General features: G+C 51.8%; 3 protein-coding genes across 3 annotated transcripts in view; all 3 read right to left on the bottom strand.

The window, feature by feature from the left end:
* LOC117703734 (guanine nucleotide-binding protein G(s) subunit alpha isoforms short) overlaps positions 1-17,406 on the bottom strand; it is a 64,671-nt gene extending 47,265 nt beyond the window's left edge. Inside the window, exon 1 of the mRNA XM_076930339.1 lies at positions 17,273-17,406. Within this exon, the coding sequence (XP_076786454.1) occupies positions 17,273-17,315 (43 nt within the window). The 5' untranslated portion in view covers positions 17,316-17,406. The remainder of the gene's footprint in view (positions 1-17,272) is intronic.
* LOC117703732 (neuroendocrine secretory protein 55) overlaps positions 1-18,482 on the bottom strand; it is a 53,219-nt gene extending 34,737 nt beyond the window's left edge. Inside the window, exons 1-2 of the mRNA XM_034495542.2 lie at positions 18,254-18,482; positions 17,273-18,158 (exon numbers count right to left, since the gene is read on the bottom strand). Of these exons, the coding sequence (XP_034351433.1) occupies positions 17,315-18,088 (774 nt within the window). The 5' untranslated portion in view covers positions 18,089-18,158; positions 18,254-18,482 and the 3' untranslated portion in view covers positions 17,273-17,314. The remainder of the gene's footprint in view (positions 1-17,272; positions 18,159-18,253) is intronic.
* Positions 713-4,941, bottom strand: LOC143433716 (guanine nucleotide-binding protein G(s) subunit alpha isoforms XLas-like). The gene is made up of 2 exons (XM_076930338.1): positions 2,163-4,941; positions 713-1,955 (listed from the first exon to the last, which is right to left on the bottom strand). The coding sequence occupies exons 1-2, from the start codon at positions 4,642-4,644 to the stop codon at positions 1,681-1,683; spliced, it is 2,757 nt and encodes a 918-aa protein (XP_076786453.1). The 5' UTR covers positions 4,645-4,941; the 3' UTR covers positions 713-1,680.
* Positions 18,483-20,983: the final 2,501 nt, after the last annotated feature.

Below are 20,983 nucleotides of genomic sequence, written 5' to 3'. Positions count from 1 at the left end.
GGAAGCTTTGTTTCTCAAAGGAGGCAACTGAGGCCCCAGAATATAAGGGACATGCCTACTTGACCAACAGGGACTCAGATGTGCAGAGTCACTTAGGTCTTCTACCCGAAGACATCTGTGCCCCCACCCACCCCCAACTCACAGGTCAGCTTCTCAGAGTATGGAAATAGACCTGCAGTGAAATCCAAGCCTTGTCATGTAAGGTACTATGCTTTTCACGTAACGGGGACATGTGAAATTTATAGCAGTTCCCTTTTCCATGTGTTTGATTCAATGATACCAGTATTTCCCCAGGTAGGTATAAATAAAATGACCATCCCATTGAAACCCTGATTTGCAGGAGGCATATCACAGCAGCACAGTCATGTCAGCAACGTCTTTAATAAACACCATCACAGATTACCAAAGGTTTCACAAACAAATGAAGCACAGCCTTAGAAACTGTGATCCTGAGATCCCTTGACAGGTTTTAGAGAATAAAATAAATTAATTGTGGAGATTCACTCGGGAAGATTTTATTTAAGCCACAGATACAAACCATTGTTAATTGCTGTTTTGATTAATCTAGCAAGAAGAATGAATGCCTCAGGTTGGAAATGAGAAGTCTGGTGTGGGAGGGGCTCTGGCTGTAGAATGAGGGGAGTGGTCTCTTCGAGGGGAGGGGACGTGGAGAGCTGGGGAGTGGGTTGATGGGGGGGGGGGGAGATGAGGGCCTCAATAGGCGTCTATCTGGCTGGCATGACATTTCTTTAATCTTCATCCTAAAAATCTTTATTTTTTTTCATCCCCAACTGATTTATAGAAGATCTTACCTTCAGTCTTCCTTCCCGAAGCTAAAGCTGCTTGAAAAAGATTGACAAGCAAACATATACACAGTTCACAAGTAACATTCCCAGCTTCCCATGCGTTGGCCACACATTTAGTATGCACTCTGAATATTTATTGTTTTTATTTTAATGGTAATTAAAATACAAAAGCAACATTGTACCCCCAACATACAACTCCCAACCTTCCTAAACCAGGCCCCTCCTGCCACAAATTGTAAAAATATAAGCTATTGCCTTACCTCGGGCTCTTCGCTAAGAAGAAAATTATTTTAAATATATATAAACCCAGCCACGCCCACCCCCTTGAAACTATCCCCGTGTGTTTTGAATGTGGCCTTGCCAACAGGGCTAAAGTATCCCCCCCCCCTTCCTCCTGCTCTACTCCCCCTCCACGGGTGGACCCAGTATGTGTGTTCGTGTGCCCTGAATACAAAATACACATGTTTTGAACAACCCCAAAGCCCCAGAAACCTGAGTGTCTGGTTTTTCAATCGTTAAGGCGGGAGGGTTTGACATACGTATTGAGAAGTGAGGAAATGCTTAGCGCAAAGGGAAAAAGAGAGAGAGACGTACCGGGAAAAAGGTTATGGAGGCCCGCGGCTGCGGGCCCCACTCCCCCCAGCCATCGGCCCAGCAGATTACCCAGGATGCCACGCCACCGTTGCCTGCGCGTTTTCCCTCTGCTCGCTGCAGAGAGTCCGCACACAGGTTATTACAGAGTGTGTGTACCAACACGGAAAGTTTTGGTGGCGCCATGGCGCAAATCACAAGATAACCTATTTCAGAGTACAAATATAAAATCCGGCGGTACGTTGAAGGGGCCTGGGATGCAAATTGGGACACACTGGGCATGTCATGCACAGGCGAACACAGAAAATGGACACCAACACACACCAACAACAAGCTGTCTGAGTCGAAGCAGCCGTGCCAGGCGAGGCGGGGGCGCGCACCCCGATGGCCCTAGCCCACCGCGGTCACGAACAATCGAGCCGGGGGAGCCCCGAAGGGCCCACCCCAGCAGTTCTGGGCTCACCTCACGCCCCCGCCTGTCCAGCCTACGATCGCTGGCGCTGGCGCTGGCCTCCGGCCGGTAACGACCCTCAGTGTCGCTCGGCACCACTTTTCTCCCTGGAGGGCATACAGTTCGGCCACCCGAACCCTCCAAAAGGCCCCTTTCCCACCCCCGGGCAGAGTTGGGGTCCCTGGAACTTCTAACAGGGTTTCCGGACCCCTCCTCCCACGGGCAAGGCCCAAGCCCCACCGGAAGGCCCTGCCACCCCCTCCCTGGGCGCCCGGGGCGGCCCTACTGCCCAGGGGCAGAAGCTGCCGCATTACCTAGAAGCAGCAGGCGGTGTGTACACATGTAGTCCATCTTCTCCTCCTCCAGTTGCTTGTCGATGAGCTTGCTGCGTTTCTTATCTGCGCGCTTCTGCTCTTGCATCTCAATGGCTTCTTTGCGCATCTGTTTGCGCCTCTCCTCCATAGGATCCTTGGCCTTCCCGGGGCTGAGGGATCGTGATCGGGTACACTCGGAGAGACCGAAGCAGCTTCTGAAGGCTCGGGTGAAGAAGTTGCGTACTGGGTTGCTCCCGACTGTGTGGCTCCGGGGCAGGCCCGGGCGGCGGTTTCGCCGCAGAAGCCACTGGAAGCAGCCTGTGGCCCCTTCTTCCGACTCATCACTGGAGGACTCGATCTCGCAGATGCCGGATGATGCCTCGTACCTGCAGCAGCTTCGGCCCCGCTGCTCGTACTTGTCGGGCCAGGCATCCGGGCGCGGAGCAGGCCGCGGAGTAGGCGGATCAGCAACCTGGATCTCGGGGCTGGGGGGTCTAAGATGGGCCCTGCTTGGGGCGGCAGAGGCTGACCGGCCGGCAGCGACTGCGCGGGCAGCAGAGGCTGCCCGGGCGGCTGCTGCTGCTCGGGCAGGAAGGGATGCCCTGGTGGCCGGAGTTGCTGAGAGTGATCTTGCTCCCCAGACCAAAGGACCTGCATAGGCTGCCCTAGCGGCAGCTGCCCTAGCCGCGGCTGACATCGTTGGGGCGCCAGGGACTGCCCCGGCGGCTGGATGGGCTCTAGCGGATGGGACTGCCCGGGTAAAGGGCTCCTTAGGGGTGATAGGGGCTGCCCGGGCGGCAGGCTCCGCCGGGGTGGCAGAGACTGCCGCGGCTGCGGGCTCCACCTGGGTGACAGGGGCTGCCCCGGAGGCAGACTCGGCCATGGTGGCAGGGACTGCCTCGGAGGCTGGCTCAGCGGCTGGCTCGGCGGCTGGCTCGGCAGCTGGCTCGGCGGCTGGCTCGGCGACTGGCTCGGCGACTGGCTCGGCGACTGGCTCGGCGACTGGCTCGGCGGCTGGATCTCCACTGTCTTCGGACTCAGGCTCTGTCTCGCAGAGGGACTCCGACTCGGACTCGGCAGGGCTGGCTGGGTCGTCCGGGACTGCTCCTCCGTCAGGCTCGTCACGGACAGCTGGGGTTGCTCCGACTTCTTCAGGATCTGTTTGGAGATCTGAGGATGCTCCTGGGGCTGTTCCGACTTCTTCAGGATCGGTCTGGAGATCTGTGAGTATCTCTGGGTCCGGAGGAGCTCCGCCGGCATCAGGCTCGGTGGCGGTGGCGACGGCTTGGGCAGCAGGGGCTGGCTTGGCATCCATTGCTTCAGGCTGGGTGAAGAATCCGTCTCCTCTGTCCGGAGAGGGGACTTTTCCTTCCACCGCTGCAGCGGTGGTAGGGCTTCCTTCCATCTCGGCTGCTTCTCGCTCAACTGGGGGTCTCTCTGCGTGCTCGCTCTTATCTGGGGCTCCCGAGACTTCGATGGGCGGGCCATCACTTGCGATTGGGGGGCTGTCCATATTGACAGCGGTGTCGTAGTCGACCCCACTGGAGGCGCTGCCAATCTCAAGCAGGGGTCTGGTGATCTCCATTGGGGGGATGTCGCATGCGAAGTTAGGAGGAGATCTGACAGCCTCGCGGAATGGTCTGTCAATGGCGCCTTGGACCCAGAGGGGAGGCGCGCTCTCGGCGGGAGCGAGGCAGAGCGTACTCGGGACCGCGACTGTCGGGAACTCGCCGCCAATGCCGATTTGTGGGATGACTCGCGGGAGTCCTGGGGGTGGGCTATCGCCCCCGAATTCTTCTCCATCGAACTGAAACGGCACAGATTCTTCAGGTGGAGGACTGTAGTCTTCTCGGAAGCCAGCGTTTTCAAATCTGAGGTTCCCGGGCTCCGCGGGAAGAGCTCTGGGGACCAATGCTTCCGGACCTCCTGGAGCAAGGTCTGGGACTTGCAAGGGTGGCTGGCGAAGGTCTCCCTGGGCAGGCTCATTGAACTCAAATGGCATAGTTTCTTCTGGTGGGGGGGTATAGGCTCCCCGGCCTGGGGTCGCACCAGTGGGGGTCCCGGGCTCCAAAATCGCTGGGTTGAAGGCTTGGAGGCCTGATGGGGTCCCAGATGGTCCAGGCTGCTCCAGGGTGGGCCAGAAATCTCCAAGACTGGGCTGTTGCGTCTCAAATGGCATGGCTTCCTCCGGAGGTGGGCTGTAGTCTCCACCCACTCGGACTTCCTCGAAGGCCTGGCTGCGACTGTGGATGTCAGATTTGGGGTCTTCTGGGGGTCCGCTGACCTCACTGCCAGTCTCGTCGGTGATGGGCTCATCGTTAGACGGTTCGGCCTCCAATTCTTCGGCTGGGCCAGCCCCAGCACCGGGGGCAGCTGCCCCTGCGGCTTCCAAAGGTTCTTGCTCGGGCTGCTCCCCGATTTCAGCGGGGCTATCGTGTTGTCCTGACATATTATTGCCGTGGAGGCGGTTGAGCATGCCCATAACACGGTGGCGGCTTTTCAAAATAAATTGGAAGCCCCGTAAGACGGAGCTCCCAGCCAAACTAGGGTGAAAAAAATTATATTTTTTAAAAGAATTCAAATTTTGACTGGAAAGTTCTCCTGCCTCAGTTTCCAGCCTTTGTAAGGATAAGTGATGAGGGTCTAGGACCCAGGACCATGGCTGAAGCGAGTTATTTCTTGCTGGTTAAGTCTGGCACCTTCCTAGTTACACTTACCCCTTCGGGCTGTGGTCGGCCAGCAACTTTAAGAACTTTCCTGTTCTTTCTTCTTACTTTGTTGTACTTTAGCTCCGCCCTCTTGGCATTTAAGAGCGTGCCGATTCGTCTCGAAAATCGTGAAAAGAACTCTTTCTCAGCCGCCAGAGGACGCAGGTCTCAGTGCTGAGCTGGCTCCGGGAGCTGGCTCCCGGTGCCGGCTATTCCCGACTTTGGGTAAGGGGTCTGATGAGCGGAGGCCTCGTACGGACGTCCGGCTCCGTCGTCTCCTCTCCCGGACTGATTCTGAGTCTCTCTTCCTCGCCTTTTCTCTGGCCAGAGAGAGCGCGAGCTCTCTTGCGTTGCTGGGCCACGTGACGCAAGACGTGGGCATTGGTCTGTTTGAGCACAGGAGCTGAAAGCCTCCCTCCCCATCTGATTCTTCTGGAGGGGAGGAGGGACTGCAGGAGGGCTTTATCACCCCGGATTTTACAAGTATGCGGCGAATCCCTTATCTAAAGACCCCACACACAGGCAATTACCCATATTTATCTCCAAGTCAGAAAAAAAGAGGCTTTAGGATACAAGGAAAGGGGTATGCGACAGGTGGTCGTGAGCCCACCGGTAGGGTAGAGACGGGGTGAGGATGTACCGAATGTAAACATGCAATTTATTTTTTAAATGTTCCAGAGTACTTTTCTTTCTTTATTATTTTTTTTGTTAATGTTTGTTGGTTGTTGGGGATGGCAACGGCGAATCCCTTCAATGTCCCCCATCCCCATTACACCTCGGGGGTCTCAGCAGTGGTATAGTGTGATGCAGTAAGGGCTCGCTCTGTTTATGTGAATGGTGACGCAGTAGAAATAAAGGTCTTGGCAGTGCACTGCGGAAAATCAAGCAAAGCCCCCTTAGGCAGTACTCATGCTTGCCGCGCTTGTGTAGATGGGGGAGGGGGCGCAGGGCTTACCGGAAGACCCCTACCTTCCTCAGACCTCACACGTCTATCTTCGGGGTTAGGGCAAAAGGAGATTTGGGGTGTGGTTGATGGCCAATTTAGGGTGGTCTTAAAGACTAGAAAACCTGATATGCACTCAACCCACCTACGAGGCACACTTAACCGTGCCGCGGTGACAACGGCTGCCGAGACTCGCGTCTTCCGGCCACCGGCGCCAGCTGCGGATCCAGTGTTCAGTTCCTCTATCTAGCTTCTCTCCAACCCCCTTTCATCCCCTTCTGTTGTGAGCACCATAGAGCATTTGCTATACTTGGAACAGCAACAGCCCACCCAGGCGATATTAAGCGCGGCCGCGGCTGCGCGCCCCTTGTGGTGCTGCGGTGGGCTCAGAGCTACAGGAGATAAACAGTCACGTTGCCCGGTGGGCTCAGCGAATAATCACAAAATACCTTAGGTCTGGGATCTGCAGGGGAATTCAGGGCAGGGGAGAGGGGGTTTTTGGTTTGTTTGTTTGCCTTTTGGGTTTGGGGGTTTTTTTGTTTTGCCGCGCGCGGCATGCGCACACCGCGGTCATTTTGCCAGCAGGTAATGGCGATGGAGCGAGGCATTGTCTTTTGTTGCAATGCAGCTAGGCAGAGGGCAGGTCTGGCCTGCAGGACCCCGAAAAAAGAGAGTATATTGTGGTACATGAGGCGGGCTGCGGCAGTTATGCACCATGCAGATGGCTATATTGCAAGATGTATGCCGGTGCACCGCGGCAAGATTTAATTTTCTGAAGTCTAACGTGTCCCTCTTCTCACTGCAGGCTCAGCACACTGCAGCCCCTTGCCTACAGCATCCACGTGGTCTCCCCGAGCAGAGGCAAGCAGACAAAGTGAACCCTTAGAGAATGCCTGCGACCTGCCGAAGGCGTGTCACCTCAACTCTACGGGCTCTGCACACTGCATGCCGGACACTTTGAACTTTGGTCCAAAGTTTGGCCAAGTACCCCCCACTCAAAATGGCGAAACGGTTTGAACATACACGGAATGTGCCAACTGGGTCTCAACCACTAACCCACTCCCCTCCGACCCCAGCGACAGGTCAGCTATTGGGCTGGGGTCACGCCAATCATGGATGCCTGGCGAATGAGCAGGGGGCTTCAGACCGGAAACCGGATATGGGTGGGAGGTCCAATAGGGGGCGCCGCGTTGGAACGCCCAGAGAGGTTGTACTTGCTGGGTTGGTTGGAAGCGGTTGGCGGGCGGGCGGGCGTATGGCGGCGAGGCCTAGAAGGCCACCGTCGCCGTGAGTGCCTTGGGGGACAAGCTTTTTGATGCCCTAAATCGCCACGGCAAAGTGGGAAGGTCAGGGACCCCCATGGACCATCCCTTGGGCTCATGATGGCGGTAGGCTAACCCACTACACAGAGGGCTATCGCCGAGGCTCCGCGGAGAGAGGCTTTCCAGGGCCTTGTGGTGGTGAGCCAGGCCTATGGAGAGAGAGAGAGCTTACTGCTCCGATGCAGACAAGCAGTGCAAGATGGACAGATTTCATTTCTCAGAGATGCTGAACCCTGCACAAGGTGAAAGGTCAGTAGACGCTGAGGTTGGAGACCCAAGGAGACCGCCACGCGGATCTGGTGGGCGCTCCAGGCCTCGCACACCCATCCCCAAAGCACCATTCATCCAAAAAAACGGGCTCAGGTTCTCTTTGTTCAGACATTCTTACGCTCTGTGAGAATCCTTTGTTCCACATTCTTTCTTATATCATGCTTCTCTGACAGGGAGAAACATCCAGAGCATGCCAGTCTCCTCGTGAAAGAGCAGAACGGCATGAAAATGGAAAGAGAAGGCCTCCAATAGGAGGGGTTGCAAAGACCAGATGGAGAAAATGGCGCCTGGAATGGGTCTCCATGGCAAGATGTCTTGACTGAATAGAAGGGGCGGGGCAGAGCGGGCACACCTTCACCTATGTGGAACAAAGAGTCCAACGTGAAGAAGTGTGGGGCCTGGTTACATAAATGATCGGACACCTTTGCTCCTGTAGAAGCAGTAGGAAAGTAGGGAGAAAATGGATTTGCTTTCTAAGGCGTCCATGCAGCATCCGGGCTCTTTTGGCAGGAAGTGGAGAGGAGGAAATGGAGTAGATGGTGAAAGGTGTGTTTTACTCCCCCCACCCCCCTTCGCTGGTCAAGATTTGAATCGAGTTTTTAGAAAGGGCACAACCAATATGGAGGGTGGTGGTTCCGATTTAAAAAAAAAAAAAAAAAAAAACAAACAAAGGGCTGTGCACAAAGGAGCTCCAGCAGCGGAAGCCCTTAGAGGAGAGAGACCCAGACACAATGGAAAAAGGATACTTAAGGGTTCCAGAGGCTTCCTGGAAGCTCTCATGTTAGACAAGTCACAAAAGGTGGATGAGTCAAAGAGTACCCACCTGGGTTGTGGATACTGTGAATTAAAGAGGGGAACCAGGGAGGGGCTGGCATGGAGGTTGAGTCTCTTTTGATTTCAGACATGGCAGATTTGAAAGGAAGATGGACGGTTTGAGGGAGGGTTTTTGTTTGTTTGGTTTTGGTTTTTTACAACCAATTTCTGGGAAGGAAGTGTCTGATGTTTAGGAGAAGGGTAGAAGGCAAAAAATTCAAATTGTCCATCAACCTGACTGAGGTCCGAGATAATCAATGAAATGTCTCCAGTGGATGTATAGTCAAGAAGAGAGTGGGGCAGGCTCCAAAGGCAGAAGTGGGAGCGGCCGCGTGTGTGCATCTGCATCATGGCTTTTGAGCCTTACACTGGGGACTTAGCTCAGGTAATGTTTTGCTATGGTGACTGTCCTATGTGAGGCAGGATATTAAATGGCTTTTCTAGTCTATACCTACCAGATGCCAGTAGCATCCCCTTAATATTAAAATAATATCAATGTCCTCAATTTGTACAGATATCCTCTGATAAAAAAAATTGCCCCTGGTTGGAAAAGCTGAGAAAGAGTCTTTACATTGACTTAAAGAGGGGAAAAAAGGGCACTTTAATTTAAAGGTAAATTCATGCTGAGAAAAACAGAGCTCAGTACTTAATACTGATTGTCCCCCTGCCCTGTGCTCTCATTTTCCTATAGTGGCTGAGCAAGTCAGTTGGCTGCATAGAGCTAATTGCAAAGTCTCTGCTGTATACCAGCAGCAAGTTGAGGAGGCCCTACAGAGGAGCCAGTGTGAGAGAAGCTGAGCAGCGCAAAAGATAACGGCATGGCCTGTTCAAAGGACTTGGGGAGCCCAGAATGGTAAGGAATTGATGATCAGTGTGCCGGTTGACTGGGACTCACCTGGGTGGGTCGCACTGTCTAGTTCCTGTTCAGGTTGGTGACCTTGCTGGCTTAATACATGTGTGACACCAATGGGAGCCATTATTGTTGGGTGTTGGTGAACGCCTGGGCTGGTGCCTTACCCTGCTAGGAGTGAGGTTTCTAATGTTTCACATTATAACTACACACTAGGAAAGGATATTTTTCCTCCCCTTATTTGTGTGTGTACTCAAGTGAGTGTGTTTGTGTGTGTGTGTTTGTGTTTGTGTTTGCACGCGCGCATGTGCTCAAGCATGCGTTCACGTGGGGGTCAGAAGAGAACTTGTCGGAGCTAATTTTCGCAGCATGTGGGTTCCATGAATCAAGAACCTTTGTTTACCTGTCTCACCAACTCCCTAGCCAAAGATAAGAAATGCCGTTCCTATTCCAGCTGACTCTGTAATGGTTGTGATGGGGAGAGGTAAATGCTGAGACCGGCGAATGGACTCTGAGTTACAAAGCTGCAGGCAGGAAAGGAGTGGCAACGAAGGCTTGCTGGTGTGAGGGGCCAAAGCTAAGCTTGGAATGTGCTAGCATGGCAGGCTATGGAGCCTGCTAGCATGGCAGGCTCTATCAGTTGAAGAAGGGGAGTTTCTGTATTAGAGAGGAGTGGTGAGTCTTACTCCTGTTTCCCTGGGCTCTGCTTCTCTGAGGAAAGTCAACTTGCTCAGTGCAGTTGGCCCAGATGCCCAAGTGAGAAATGCCCAAGTGACCTTTTGAAAGTCATACCAACCAGAAAGAAGGTGACTGTGCCTCAGCTTCATTACCTAAAAAGTTGAGGCGGGTTCTGTGATACCCTGGGCTGGGTGCTTGTTTACAGTCAACAATTATATTTATATTTACATTTTAGGGTTTTTAAAAATAGGTCGTCCCCCCCCCACCTTTTGGGGTTTTTTTTGTTTTCTGCCAAAAGCCCAAGGCCCATCCAGATATCCCAAGTAACTGCTTCTTAACTTTTTTGATTTATCCCTGTAGCCAAAAAAGAGAAAGCCAAGTAGGAAAGGTTCCTTGGGAAGAAGAGAGGGTGGAGTAAGCAAGATATGGGGGTGGGAGGGCAGAAGCTAGGAATAGCAAGACCATTTGCTGTGAGGTTCTTTTTGGTTTGTGGCTTTGAGGAAGGGGCAGCCTAATAGGGAGCCTTCTCTGCATGTAGTCCATACGTGTGCCATTAATTTTCAGGCAAAGGAAACAGATATAGAAAGAGAAGATAGAAAACAGAATTCAGTCAAACATTAAGTCGCTCAGCCTCCCAGTGACAAAGGTTTTCTGAGTGTTTCCCTGAGTAGCAATAAGACTTAGAAGCTGTTCAATTAATTACTGTTCAATTAAGACTGCTGCAGCCCTCCCCCCTCTCCCTGCCGTCATCTCTGCCAGCCATGGCCGGTGGAGGCAGCAGCAGCTTACCGCTGTCTGCAGAAGGGGCTGCATGGCTGGCCTGTTTGAGGCAAATGTTAATTAAGGGAAGATGTCCCTAACAGATAGGGCAGGATACTGGATTAGGGACTGGCGTGGGGCTTGTGTTCTGGGGATGAAATGATATTTATGAATGCAGCTGGTCAACCCTCGATGAAAAGCCCTGATAGGAGGTGAGGCCCCTCCCTCCAGCTTATTAGCAGTAGCTCCATCTCAATGGCTTTCTTTGTGGAAGGGCCATCAAATTGTGCCTTAGCATGCCACACTCCCACCACCTGTGCCTGCACACGGTGTCCACAATTTGTTGGGGTTTCTTTGTGCAGAACAGCTGAGAATGCAGCTGAAGCCACTGAGGGAGAAGTGCCTGTTGCAACTGAAACAACCAGGGGAAGGTGTCTGCCGAGGGGCAGGGTGGGGGTGGGGTGGGGTGGAAGGAGTGGGGGCTGGGATTCTAGAAGGCGGTTTGGTTTTAATAGAAAGGCTATGTAAGATTTCTGTAACTCATGGTGGACATTCTAGGCACACGAGGGCTTCTGAGCCTGAATGCTATTTGAATCTGAGGGGAGATTGTGTTGTTCATGTTCACCTTTTCACGCAACCTCAATTACCCAAAGCAAATTTTCCTAATGAAGTCTAATTGAAACAGACGCATAAGCCTAAGCCCGGAGAGTCAGTCTGGTCTTGCCTGGGGGAGGGAGAGACCTGTGGACTGGGCGGCTCAAGGATGAGGGGAGCCTCAGAGGCTGATCTTCCTTGAGTCAAAACCCAGTGCTTTTGTTAAGTAAGGTTAGTAGCTTTTAAGTCTTTTTGGTTAATGAATTTGAGGTATCCTTATGAGAACTCCATTCTGTAGAGATGAAGTTGAAATTCTCAGGCTAGATCTGTAAGACCTCAAAAGGGTGACTGATCTGAAATCCTCATTTGGTATCCATCTTTAGCTATTAAAAATACTAACACTGAGGTGCCGATGTTCCTGTTGTGCCTGGTCTCACCTTCCTCCCTCTTCAGTCTGCCGTATTTGGTTGTGTCCTCACCGGTTTGATTCCCTGTCTCTTCAAAGTGCTTTTGTGCACCCATAAAATGTGTTGTCTTTGTGCCTCCCCCTTCCACTCCTTGTCCAGAGCTCCTGCCGTGCAGCTCCTGCCCAGGAGCGGCACAGCTTGTTGCTTTACTCCCTGTAAGCCCACAGCCCTTTCTGCCTTCCTCACCTTGGAGCAGCCACATTCCCTTGCTGATGTGTAACATGTTCACCCTAAAATAAGCCCATAGGAAAAAACCACAGGGCTGTGAGGCTGGGGAAGCCACCCCTCCCCAGCTCCCTGCCAGGTCCTGCCTCAGCTGGCTGAGCACTCACTGTCAGTAAGATGTTGCTCTGCACTGCAGACGTATGCACTTGGGGGATCCAAGTCATTAGGCTGTGTATGTATTCTGGCCCCCCACCATATCAACTCTCCTGCTTCCTGGCTGGGAGTGGGGCTCCCTATCTAAGAGACTTTGAGAAAACAAACACTAGTAAAATTTGACCAAATTTTTAAATGCCCAAAAGGGGTTAAAACATGAAATAAATAAATGGTCAATAAAAAGTCACTTAATTTGCAGAACCAATTATGGGGAGAAGTGTTTGCTTTGAATTGCCCCCAGGCAATGGAGCCAAATTTGGCATGTGTATTTGTGTCTGTGGGGTGAGTATGTGGTATGTGTATGAGTGTAGCGTGCTTGTGTGTATGGTGTGTAAATGAGTGTGGGTGGATGTATGTGTGGTGTGTGGGTGTGGGTGTGGGTGTCTGATGTGTATATGACTCTGGGTGTGCTTGTGTGTGTCTGTATGAGCTTGGGTGTGTTTGTGAGTGGTGTGTTTGTGTGTCTAGTATGTCTGTGAGTGTGGGTGTTTGTGTGGTATGTATGAGTGGGTGTGCTTTTGTGTGTATATGAGTGTGGGTGTGTTTGTGTATGAGTAGGTGTGTTTGGGGTGTGCTTATATGTGTGTGGTGTGTATGAGTGCGGGTGTCATTGTGTGTGTCTGGTGTATACATGACTGGATGTGTTTATGTATATATGAGTGTGGATGTGGTATGTATATGAATGTGGATGTGTTTGTGGGGGGTTATTTAGGGGAGTTGTGTGTATGAGTGTAGGTGTGTTTATATGAGTGTGGGTGTGGATGTGTTTGTGGAGGGGTTGTATATGAGTGTGGGTGTGTTTGTGTGTGGGGTGCATATGAATGTGGATGTGTTTATGTATATGAGTGTGGGTGTGTTTATGTGTATATAAGTGTGGGTGTGTTTGTGGGGGGTGTTTGTATGAGTATGGGTGTGTTTGTGTATATGAGTGTGGGTGTGTGTGTATATGAGTGTGGGGTTATGGGGTGTCTGTGTGAATGTGTGAATATATGTATGAGTATGTTTGTGTGTGGATGAGTGTCTAGTGTGTTTAGTGCGCTTGTGTGGATGAGTATGTGGTGGATGAGTGTGCATGTGTGTGGCCTCTGGCATGTGACAGCATGAGTGTCTGTAGTATGTGTGTGGATGAGTAGGTACATGTATCTGGTACGTGTATGCATGCGTATTTGTGGTATGTGTGTGTGTGTGTGTGTGAGTGGGTGTGAGAGTGAGCTTAGCTTAGCTATTACCAAGCCTTGCAGCATACATATAAAATGATTATGTGAGTGCTAAAGCTGGAGACAAGGACCACTGGGAAAATGGCTGGAGAAAAGCCCCTGGGAGGGAATGATGGACAGGTGGAACCCTTCCTTTATCCCAACTATCTAGAGCCTGTAAGCCTGCACTGTCCTTAACCTGCACTGTCAGCTGGCTCTCTCCCGTACTTCATAGCTAGCATCCCTAATGGGCTTGGACCAGCTGGGTTCTGGAAGCTTCATTCTAGATACTAACCACGGGGGAGAATTCAGGAGCAGTACGCTAGCTCCCGCCCCCCACCTCCCCACCCCCACCCCCACGCAGTGAACCCTTCGTTCTCTACAGGCCCTCTTAAACATTTTGCCAGGAGCTGAAAAGATCTGACAACACAAACACACTTCTTCACAGTTAGTGCTTTTTATTTAATCAACATTTGAGATTTGGGAACGAATGTCAGTCACTAGAGCTAGAGGCTTGGCTCCACACTTCGGACACCAGAGAGCCATTTTGTTCTGCTAGTGCATTTTAAGAAGAAACTGAGGCAGAGGAGTGTGAGGGAAGACCAAAGGCAGTCATCAGGGTGGGAAAGAGGCACCCTGGGCTCACCCATTATCTTTTGCTTTTTTTTTGGGGGGGGGGGGGTCTGCTTTTGCTTGCCTCTGCTGCCTGGCTGGGTTTGGGAGATGGGTTAATTAGTGCCAAACCCACAGCAGGACATTCCATCCCGGGATCAAAGGCATGGCTTGAGTTTCTCATCTTGTTACTAAGTAGTACTTTAAGAGGGAGTTGTATTTGAGTTAACATGTGACATCACTGGTCTCTGGCCCTGAATAATTGCTTGTTCGGGGCCCTGACTTGCTTTTGTGATGGACTGCTGTCCTGCTTGCCCCACACCATGGTCTCTGCTCAGTTTCCTCTTCCTCTTTTTCTTTTAGAGCATGACAAAAGGAGAAAATCCACTTAAAAAAAAAAAGTTTATTCTTACCAGTTCTGATGTTTCAAGTTTCTTGTTAACGGAACACTGCTGCTAAAATGTGGGCTAAAGAGTCAAAGGTTGTAAGCAATTCCAGAGGACAAAAGGCTTCAGGCACATAAAAAAAGCAAACAAAAAAACATACTTAAAAATCAATTCTAGAGTTTACACCTTCCCATCTCATTCTCCTAATCTCACAAATATAATTAAAAGTTTTATTGGTAAACTAAAAGATACTCAAATCTGGGTTTTGCCACCACATGGTATTTGAACACTGCTACATAATTTAAAAGAAATTCATTTAAAAGAAATTCAATAAGTGCACCCTTCCCCCACAGAAGGAAGTTCTCCCATTAAGCAAATGATTAATGCAGCGAGAGATCCTAAAGATTGTGGCACGCAATTTAACTAGCTTTGCCACCAACCCCCACCCTGCTCTGGTTGTCCCATGGTGCATCTCCCTCAGCAATCTACCTACAAAGGGAAAGGGCCAGCCAGCCCATTCAAATGCTAACCCCGCTTTAACCGGGTGAGGAGACAAAGGGCCAGTTAGGGATGTTTGAGGACCTGCTAGAAAAGCCCCAGGAAAAGTAAAGCCCTGAGCCTAGTGAGTGAACCATTTCACAGAAAATGGGCTTGGAATGAACGGGTGTTTTACCAGAACCTTGTGTGTGGGTGGTGGGGCTCTCCCAAGGGTGGTCTGCTCCTATATAGCCCGCGGGGGTCTTTTCACCAGGAGTCAGAATAGCGCTAGGGAGGGGGAGGTGCCGAGAGGGAGGGTTAGAGGGTTATGCCGGTGGTTAGCTGGCTGAGCTAATGCGGCTACTGTGACTCAGGTAGACAGTAGAAGGTTAGTAAGAGACAGCAAAATGCATGTTCCTGTTTGAATGCCCAGGGTATGAGCCTGGTACACTGCTCACTTAGGCTTCTTTTGTTGTTATTGCTGTGTTGTTTTTTATTTTGGTTTGTTTGGGAGGGTTGTTTGTTTTTCCCCCGGAGACGCTTTCTCTGTGCAGTCCTGGCAGTTCAGGAACTTGCTCTGTAGAGCAGGCTGGCCTAGAACTCAGAGACCCACCTGCCTTCCCACCCCCACCCGACCCTGCTGAGATTAGAGGTATGCGTCACCAGGCCTGGCTCTGGGCTTCTAAAAGAGCAACGTGAGGGGGCGGGGTATAGAAACTAGAGACACTTTAAAATTTTTATCTATCCCAGAAACAAGGCAGCATCCTAATTTAGTTAATGAAAAATCTAACTACTGAAAAGTGCGGCTTCTCCACCTGTTAACTAGAAACCTGTTGCTTGGTAAACGCAGGCTACTAATACATCACAAGACAAAATGGTACCAATCGTCAAGAGAAAGTCACCATCATCGTTTATCTTGCCGAGCATTTTAATTTAGGAATTTTCATGTTTCACTTAGACAGTTTCACCCTTTTAACCCAAAAGCCCCCGCCTCCTTTCCGCAGACTACCGGCTCATCCTCTACCCACTGCTAACGAACTGCTTCCCGCTGTTGACCAAAGACGCAATTAGCCGCAGTGCGCACAGCCCACCCCCACTTAAGTTCTGGGGGCTGCGACGCCATCCCAGGAAAGAGGGTAGGTCCTGGAAGGAGACTACGTAATGCTTTCCTTCCAGCACCATTCTCCTCTTAGGAGCTCTGGAGCCCAGCCGTCTTTGATTTCAAGCTTTGAAACTGCTTTTTTTAACCAGATTTCCCAAATCATCCCATAAAAACATCTCAAGCCGCCGCAAGACCAGCTGCCCACACTTTAAAAAAAAAAGTTTCTAAATGGATGAGATACAGTAGGTGCGTTTTACTTAAGATTAGCCTTTCCGCCAAAGGCTGGAGGGGAAAACATTCCAAGGTGTCTTACGAGCTTGGCGCTGGGGCAGATCGCCGGCGATCTCCCCTCCCCCACAGGTTACAGATTCCAAATACAGCCCCACCCGAGCTGAAGATGACCAAAATGGCTGTATCGCGCCCTCCCTGCCACCTCTAAGTCCTAAGCGCAGGATCCGACATCTTCCCAGCTTGGGATTTTGCCACGATCTTTTGGGGACACCTTTGAAGGTGTTAAACTGATAGCCACGACCCCCTTACTCAGCCTGTGCCTTGATCCGCTTTACCTTTCCGCCCAAAACCACTTGGTACGACTCTCACTCCTTCTCTCCTGCCTCTAGGGCCTAGGCGCACAGTCCTGGACCTCTCCGAACAAGTCAGATCTGCCTAACCAGCTGCGCAATACCCCGATATGATCCTAGCCGTCCTGCTAATCCAGGTAGCCCATAAGGGCACCCCTAAAGATCCCTGTACCTCTGCCGAGTGTCCTCCAAGCACCATTCATTATCAAAAACTCCTATCTGCGCGGGAAGTTTGGCTTTAGGATGCACAGGAGAGGTGCGCGCGCCCCTTTTCACGATCTCTGGCCTCCTCGAACCTCCAGAGGTGAGCGGTGTTAGCCAAGACTGCTTGCACGGCGTGGGGGGGGGGGGGGGCACTGGCTCCAGGGTCCCGCGGCCGCAAATTGGCCATACCGGTACCCGATTTCCAGGCTCCGCGCCGGCTGAATGCCACGTGCGACTTAGGCTCCAGAGTTGTTACCGAATCCCAAACGCAGTTACTTTCTGCGCATTGCAATAGTGTAGCTGTGGCGCAGTAGTCTCAGATCGCCAAAGTTGGTGCGTGCACCTCCCGACCGAGCCCAGTGGGCTTTACCTAAAGCCAACTCCGTTGCTGAAGACTAACCTCTCTAGGAGGAGGGGAGAGAATATAGAAAACAAGTGACTTACCTTTGCCGTTTATGTGTGCGACTCCAAACCTGGGGAGCGCTGAGAATTCAGTGTGGCGCACCGAATTCAGTGTTGCGCACCAGGTGCCAGCTCGGGGACCTCAGGTTGTTTCCAGCGAGGCGCCAGAAAAGCCTCGCTACCAACAAACCTTTAGTCTCCCAAGCGCCCCTGGGTGCCCTGGAGAGATTTGAAAAGCCCTCTCTCCTTTTCCGGGGTGTATTTTGGGCTGATTAATGGGCACCGTTCCCTTCCCACTTTGCCTCCCACCTGTCTCCTTCCTCCCACCCTACTGTTGCAGGGGCCCCCGTTTGGTCAGGGCAACTAACCTTTATCCATGAAAACAAGGAGAATCTGGACGGAGTCACCCATTAGTGACGCCGGATGGGGATGGGCCCCTTTCTGGGAGGGGACTCCGGGGACTGGTCGCGACGGCGAGCTGGCCGCTTGGTCTTGCAGCGGCGGGGCTGCCTGTTCTCCTCCTCCTTGCGCTCCTCTGACTCCTCGGGGTCCCGAGGATCCTGGTCTAAGGGCCCTCGCTGGGGCTCCTCCCCCTCGCTTTCGCTCTCAGGCTCCTGAGTGGTGGGCTGCGCACGTCTCAGGGAGGCGTCGGCGCTCTGCAACTTCAGGGCGTGCAGACGCTGAGTGAGTGACTGGTTGAAGGTGGCGCCCTGGGGGCCGCGCTCGTCCTCTGGCTCGGTCTCAGGCTCAGTTGTAGGGGCGGTCTCAGGGTCGGACTCAGGCTCGGTCTCAGGCTCGGTCTCGAGTTCGGTCTCAGGCTCGGTCTCAGAATCGGTCTCGGTCTCGGTCTCGTAGTCGTCCTGATCGTACTCTAGGCACTCGGGGCGGGCCAGCTCAGGCTCAACCTCCTCGTGCTCGTGATCAGACTCGGATTCAGAGGACTCGGGGAGTACCTGTGGGACAGCTACAACGGCAGCGGAGCGGTGGTGGGCGTTAAGGAAGCTCCGGCGCTGGGCGGCACGCTGCTGGGCGCGGGCGTTGGAAGAGGCTAGGGCACGGAGGAGAGCAATGGAGCAGGAGAGCCAGAGGAGAGCGGTGGCAGCCCGGCGGCCAATGGGCGGGCACAGGTCGTTGTAATTATGGCGAGCTCGGCGCCACTGCTGAGCCCGGGACCTGCGATCCATTCTCTTAGGTGCTCACCGAGAAGCCGACTCACCCTCTGGCTCTGCAGAGAGTGGCCCCACTGCGCAAGGACTGTTGGAACCGAAAAGGATTAATCTTATGAGGTAAGAAGCTGGGGTCCGGAGACCCCAGTCTCACCTTGGGGCAAAAAGAAGGAATGCACCTACCTTCCAACCACTGCGAACTTTCTAAAGCTCCGCGCCTCAGCTTGCGTCTGTAAGTAAAAGAAAGGGATGGGTAAAGAAGAGAGAAGCGTTGTCTCCTCCAGGCTCCTCTCGCTAAGTCTCAGACTCTCAAGTCTAAGACTCCGAGAGGTGCCTCCACTGATCCTCTCGTCTGGGAGAGGATGGAGGAGACTGAGGAGAGATGGGGCAATGGGGCCCTATAAAGTTGCGCGGACTTCTGCCGGGCATGTGCAGTAGGGAGGTGTTTGGGGGCGGGAGTGCCTCCCCGCGAGCTGTGCGGTGGCGCATAGCTCATGGCGCAGACCCTAGTGGGCCGGCAGGTGGCAGGCGGGAACCTTGTTTGAGTAGATTTGGCCAAAGCATCGAGGTTGGGGGGGTGCGGATATCGAGGTCTAGCGAGCGAAGGGAATAGGATAGCTACAGGTTAGCGGATTTTAGAAGCCAAGTGTAGATTTCCACGGGGGTTTGACCCCACTCCTCAACTTTTTCTCCATGAGCATAGCCACCAAACAACTGAAAACCAGACCGCAAAATTGTAAATATTCAGGGGAATGAGGATCCGTCTGTGAATGAGTGTTAATGACCGAAGGGCTTGAATGCTTGAGGATTGGATCCTCAAGTAAACGCTAATCATATCAAAGGTGGTTACTCCTGTCAGGGCTGTTAAAGTAACTGTAATTAGAGCAGCCTCCAAGAAGGTATGGACCCTTTTGACAAACAAGCCCACCCCGACCCCCGCGGCGGTAGAGGTAGGAATTTGCAAGCCGATAGTCAGCACATGGAGAACTGTTCCACTGAGGTGTGCTGGAAGACCATAGGAAGCGCGAGTATCCAAGAGAAGGCCTTTCAACGGCTGCTCTCCGTGTGGGTTTTTAGGGTAGTCATTGAGCACGGACTCATACATTTCAGCTGTGAGGGTTCAACCATCACACTGGAGTCCCCGGCACACGCGGAGCTCTGTTCTAGGTGCTGAAGACAGCGAGGAGCCCGAGCAGGTCTTGGATTAGAGAAAGGGGTCTTGAGGGGTTAATGTCTCTTAACCAGAGCATCAGCTCATTTTTCCAGCATCGTTACTTCATCTGGCTCACGCTACATGAGAAAAGCAGGTACGTCAGCGAGAGCATCATGGCTAGGGGGCGGCCAGAGACCACTGGATCTGTGCTGTTGGACTCGGAAGGCCAAGGTAAAAGACCTGCTTGCTCCTGAGCGGTGCAAAAGCTGATGGACTCAGGTAGGTCCAGGAGGGGATGGAGCCCTGTGGGAAGTGGGTTTGGGACTCGTTTATCTTGCCTCTTGCCTTGTTAAATATAGAGTGCCTTTTTTTTTTTTTTTTTAAACAGCAGAGCTGTATTACCGGAATGCATGAAGTCCTGGCAGGGTGGGGTTTGTTTGTTTTTTTTTGGTTTATGGGTTTTTTTTTCCTCTTTTTTTTTTTTTTTTTTTTTGGGTTTTTGGGGTTTTTTGTTGTTGTTGTTGTTTTTGTTTTTTTTTTTTTTTTAACATGGGACACATGTCACACGTTGGACTGTTTTTTCCTTGAGTCCATGAAGAGTCATAAGAAGAGGCACTGCTGCCTCTCCAAGCTGCTCCCCCAGGGTTCCTTCCTGGAGGTGGAATTGTGACTTATGTCTTGAAGCTGGTGCTGGCCCTAGGTCACTTACCCTCATAGACTTGCACCTCAGCACCAGGCTGTGTTGAAGCTCCCAGATGCAGCGTTACCTACTTAGGTCCCTGCCCCTCTGTGTGGTTGCAGATTGTATATCTGTCTTGACTGTTGGTGCTGCATCTTGTGGTCCAGGAGTTAATGTGTAGCCTTAAATGCTGTTTTGATTGAGTGGGATTGGGTTAGGATAGCTTGTAAACAAGTGTGTGGCTGTAATCGAGTTGTGCCCTGCTGACTCTTAGGATATTGCTGTGATTCTTGAGCCATCCCAAATCCGTATCTCTGCCTTCCCACCCTGATGAATGGAGTGTCTGAGGGCTCTGACCACGTCTGTACACTTAACCTTATTTTTTTTTTTCAGCTAAAACAGTTTTGCCGACATCATATGGAGCACACAGACATTGGTCTAGCCAATTTTAGGGCACACACAGAGAGAAGACAGAACTATGGGTGCTGGTAAATGCCTGTTTGATAGAAACTGATGCCAGCTGTCAGTAGTGAGGTGGATGAGGGTTTTTAGTGTGTGCAGGAAAGTGCCTCATGTTTCAGGGGGAAAGCTTTATGCCTGCAATAGAGATGGCAGCCCAGATTGCATGCACTGATACAGAAGCCCTAAGACTGCCTGTCCACGTTATTAAACAGTATGCATTATATAATGCACATTGGGACCAGGATCCTGCATTAACATTGCTCTTTCTCTGCAGGATGCATCTAGTCAGCCTACAGACACTTAACAAAACACATGTTTTAAGCTCCAGTCATCTGTATAGTTACAGAATTATTTCAGCATGTGTTCAGCACAGACTCCAGGAGGAGCAGGGCTGCACCAAGAGACAGTTCCATCTTGCACTGATTGCTGAGGTCGAGCAAATGGATCTACACAGAAAATGTTCTTTAAAATGCATTATGTGCATAACTTTAAAAAGTGCTTTGCTGCAGGGTGAATTTCAAAAGGGACCAAGTAGGTGATGAACGACCTTGGGTGTTACCAGCTGAGGTACAAGGGGTTCTCTGTGTCTGCTGGTAAATAAAGTGTGGTCATATATTAC

Source organism: Arvicanthis niloticus, chromosome 2 (assembly GCF_011762505.2).
Source record: "Arvicanthis niloticus isolate mArvNil1 chromosome 2, mArvNil1.pat.X, whole genome shotgun sequence".
In the NCBI taxonomy this organism is placed as follows: domain Eukaryota; kingdom Metazoa; phylum Chordata; class Mammalia; order Rodentia; family Muridae; genus Arvicanthis; species Arvicanthis niloticus.
This window is presented reverse-complemented; position numbering and strand designations above follow the sequence as displayed.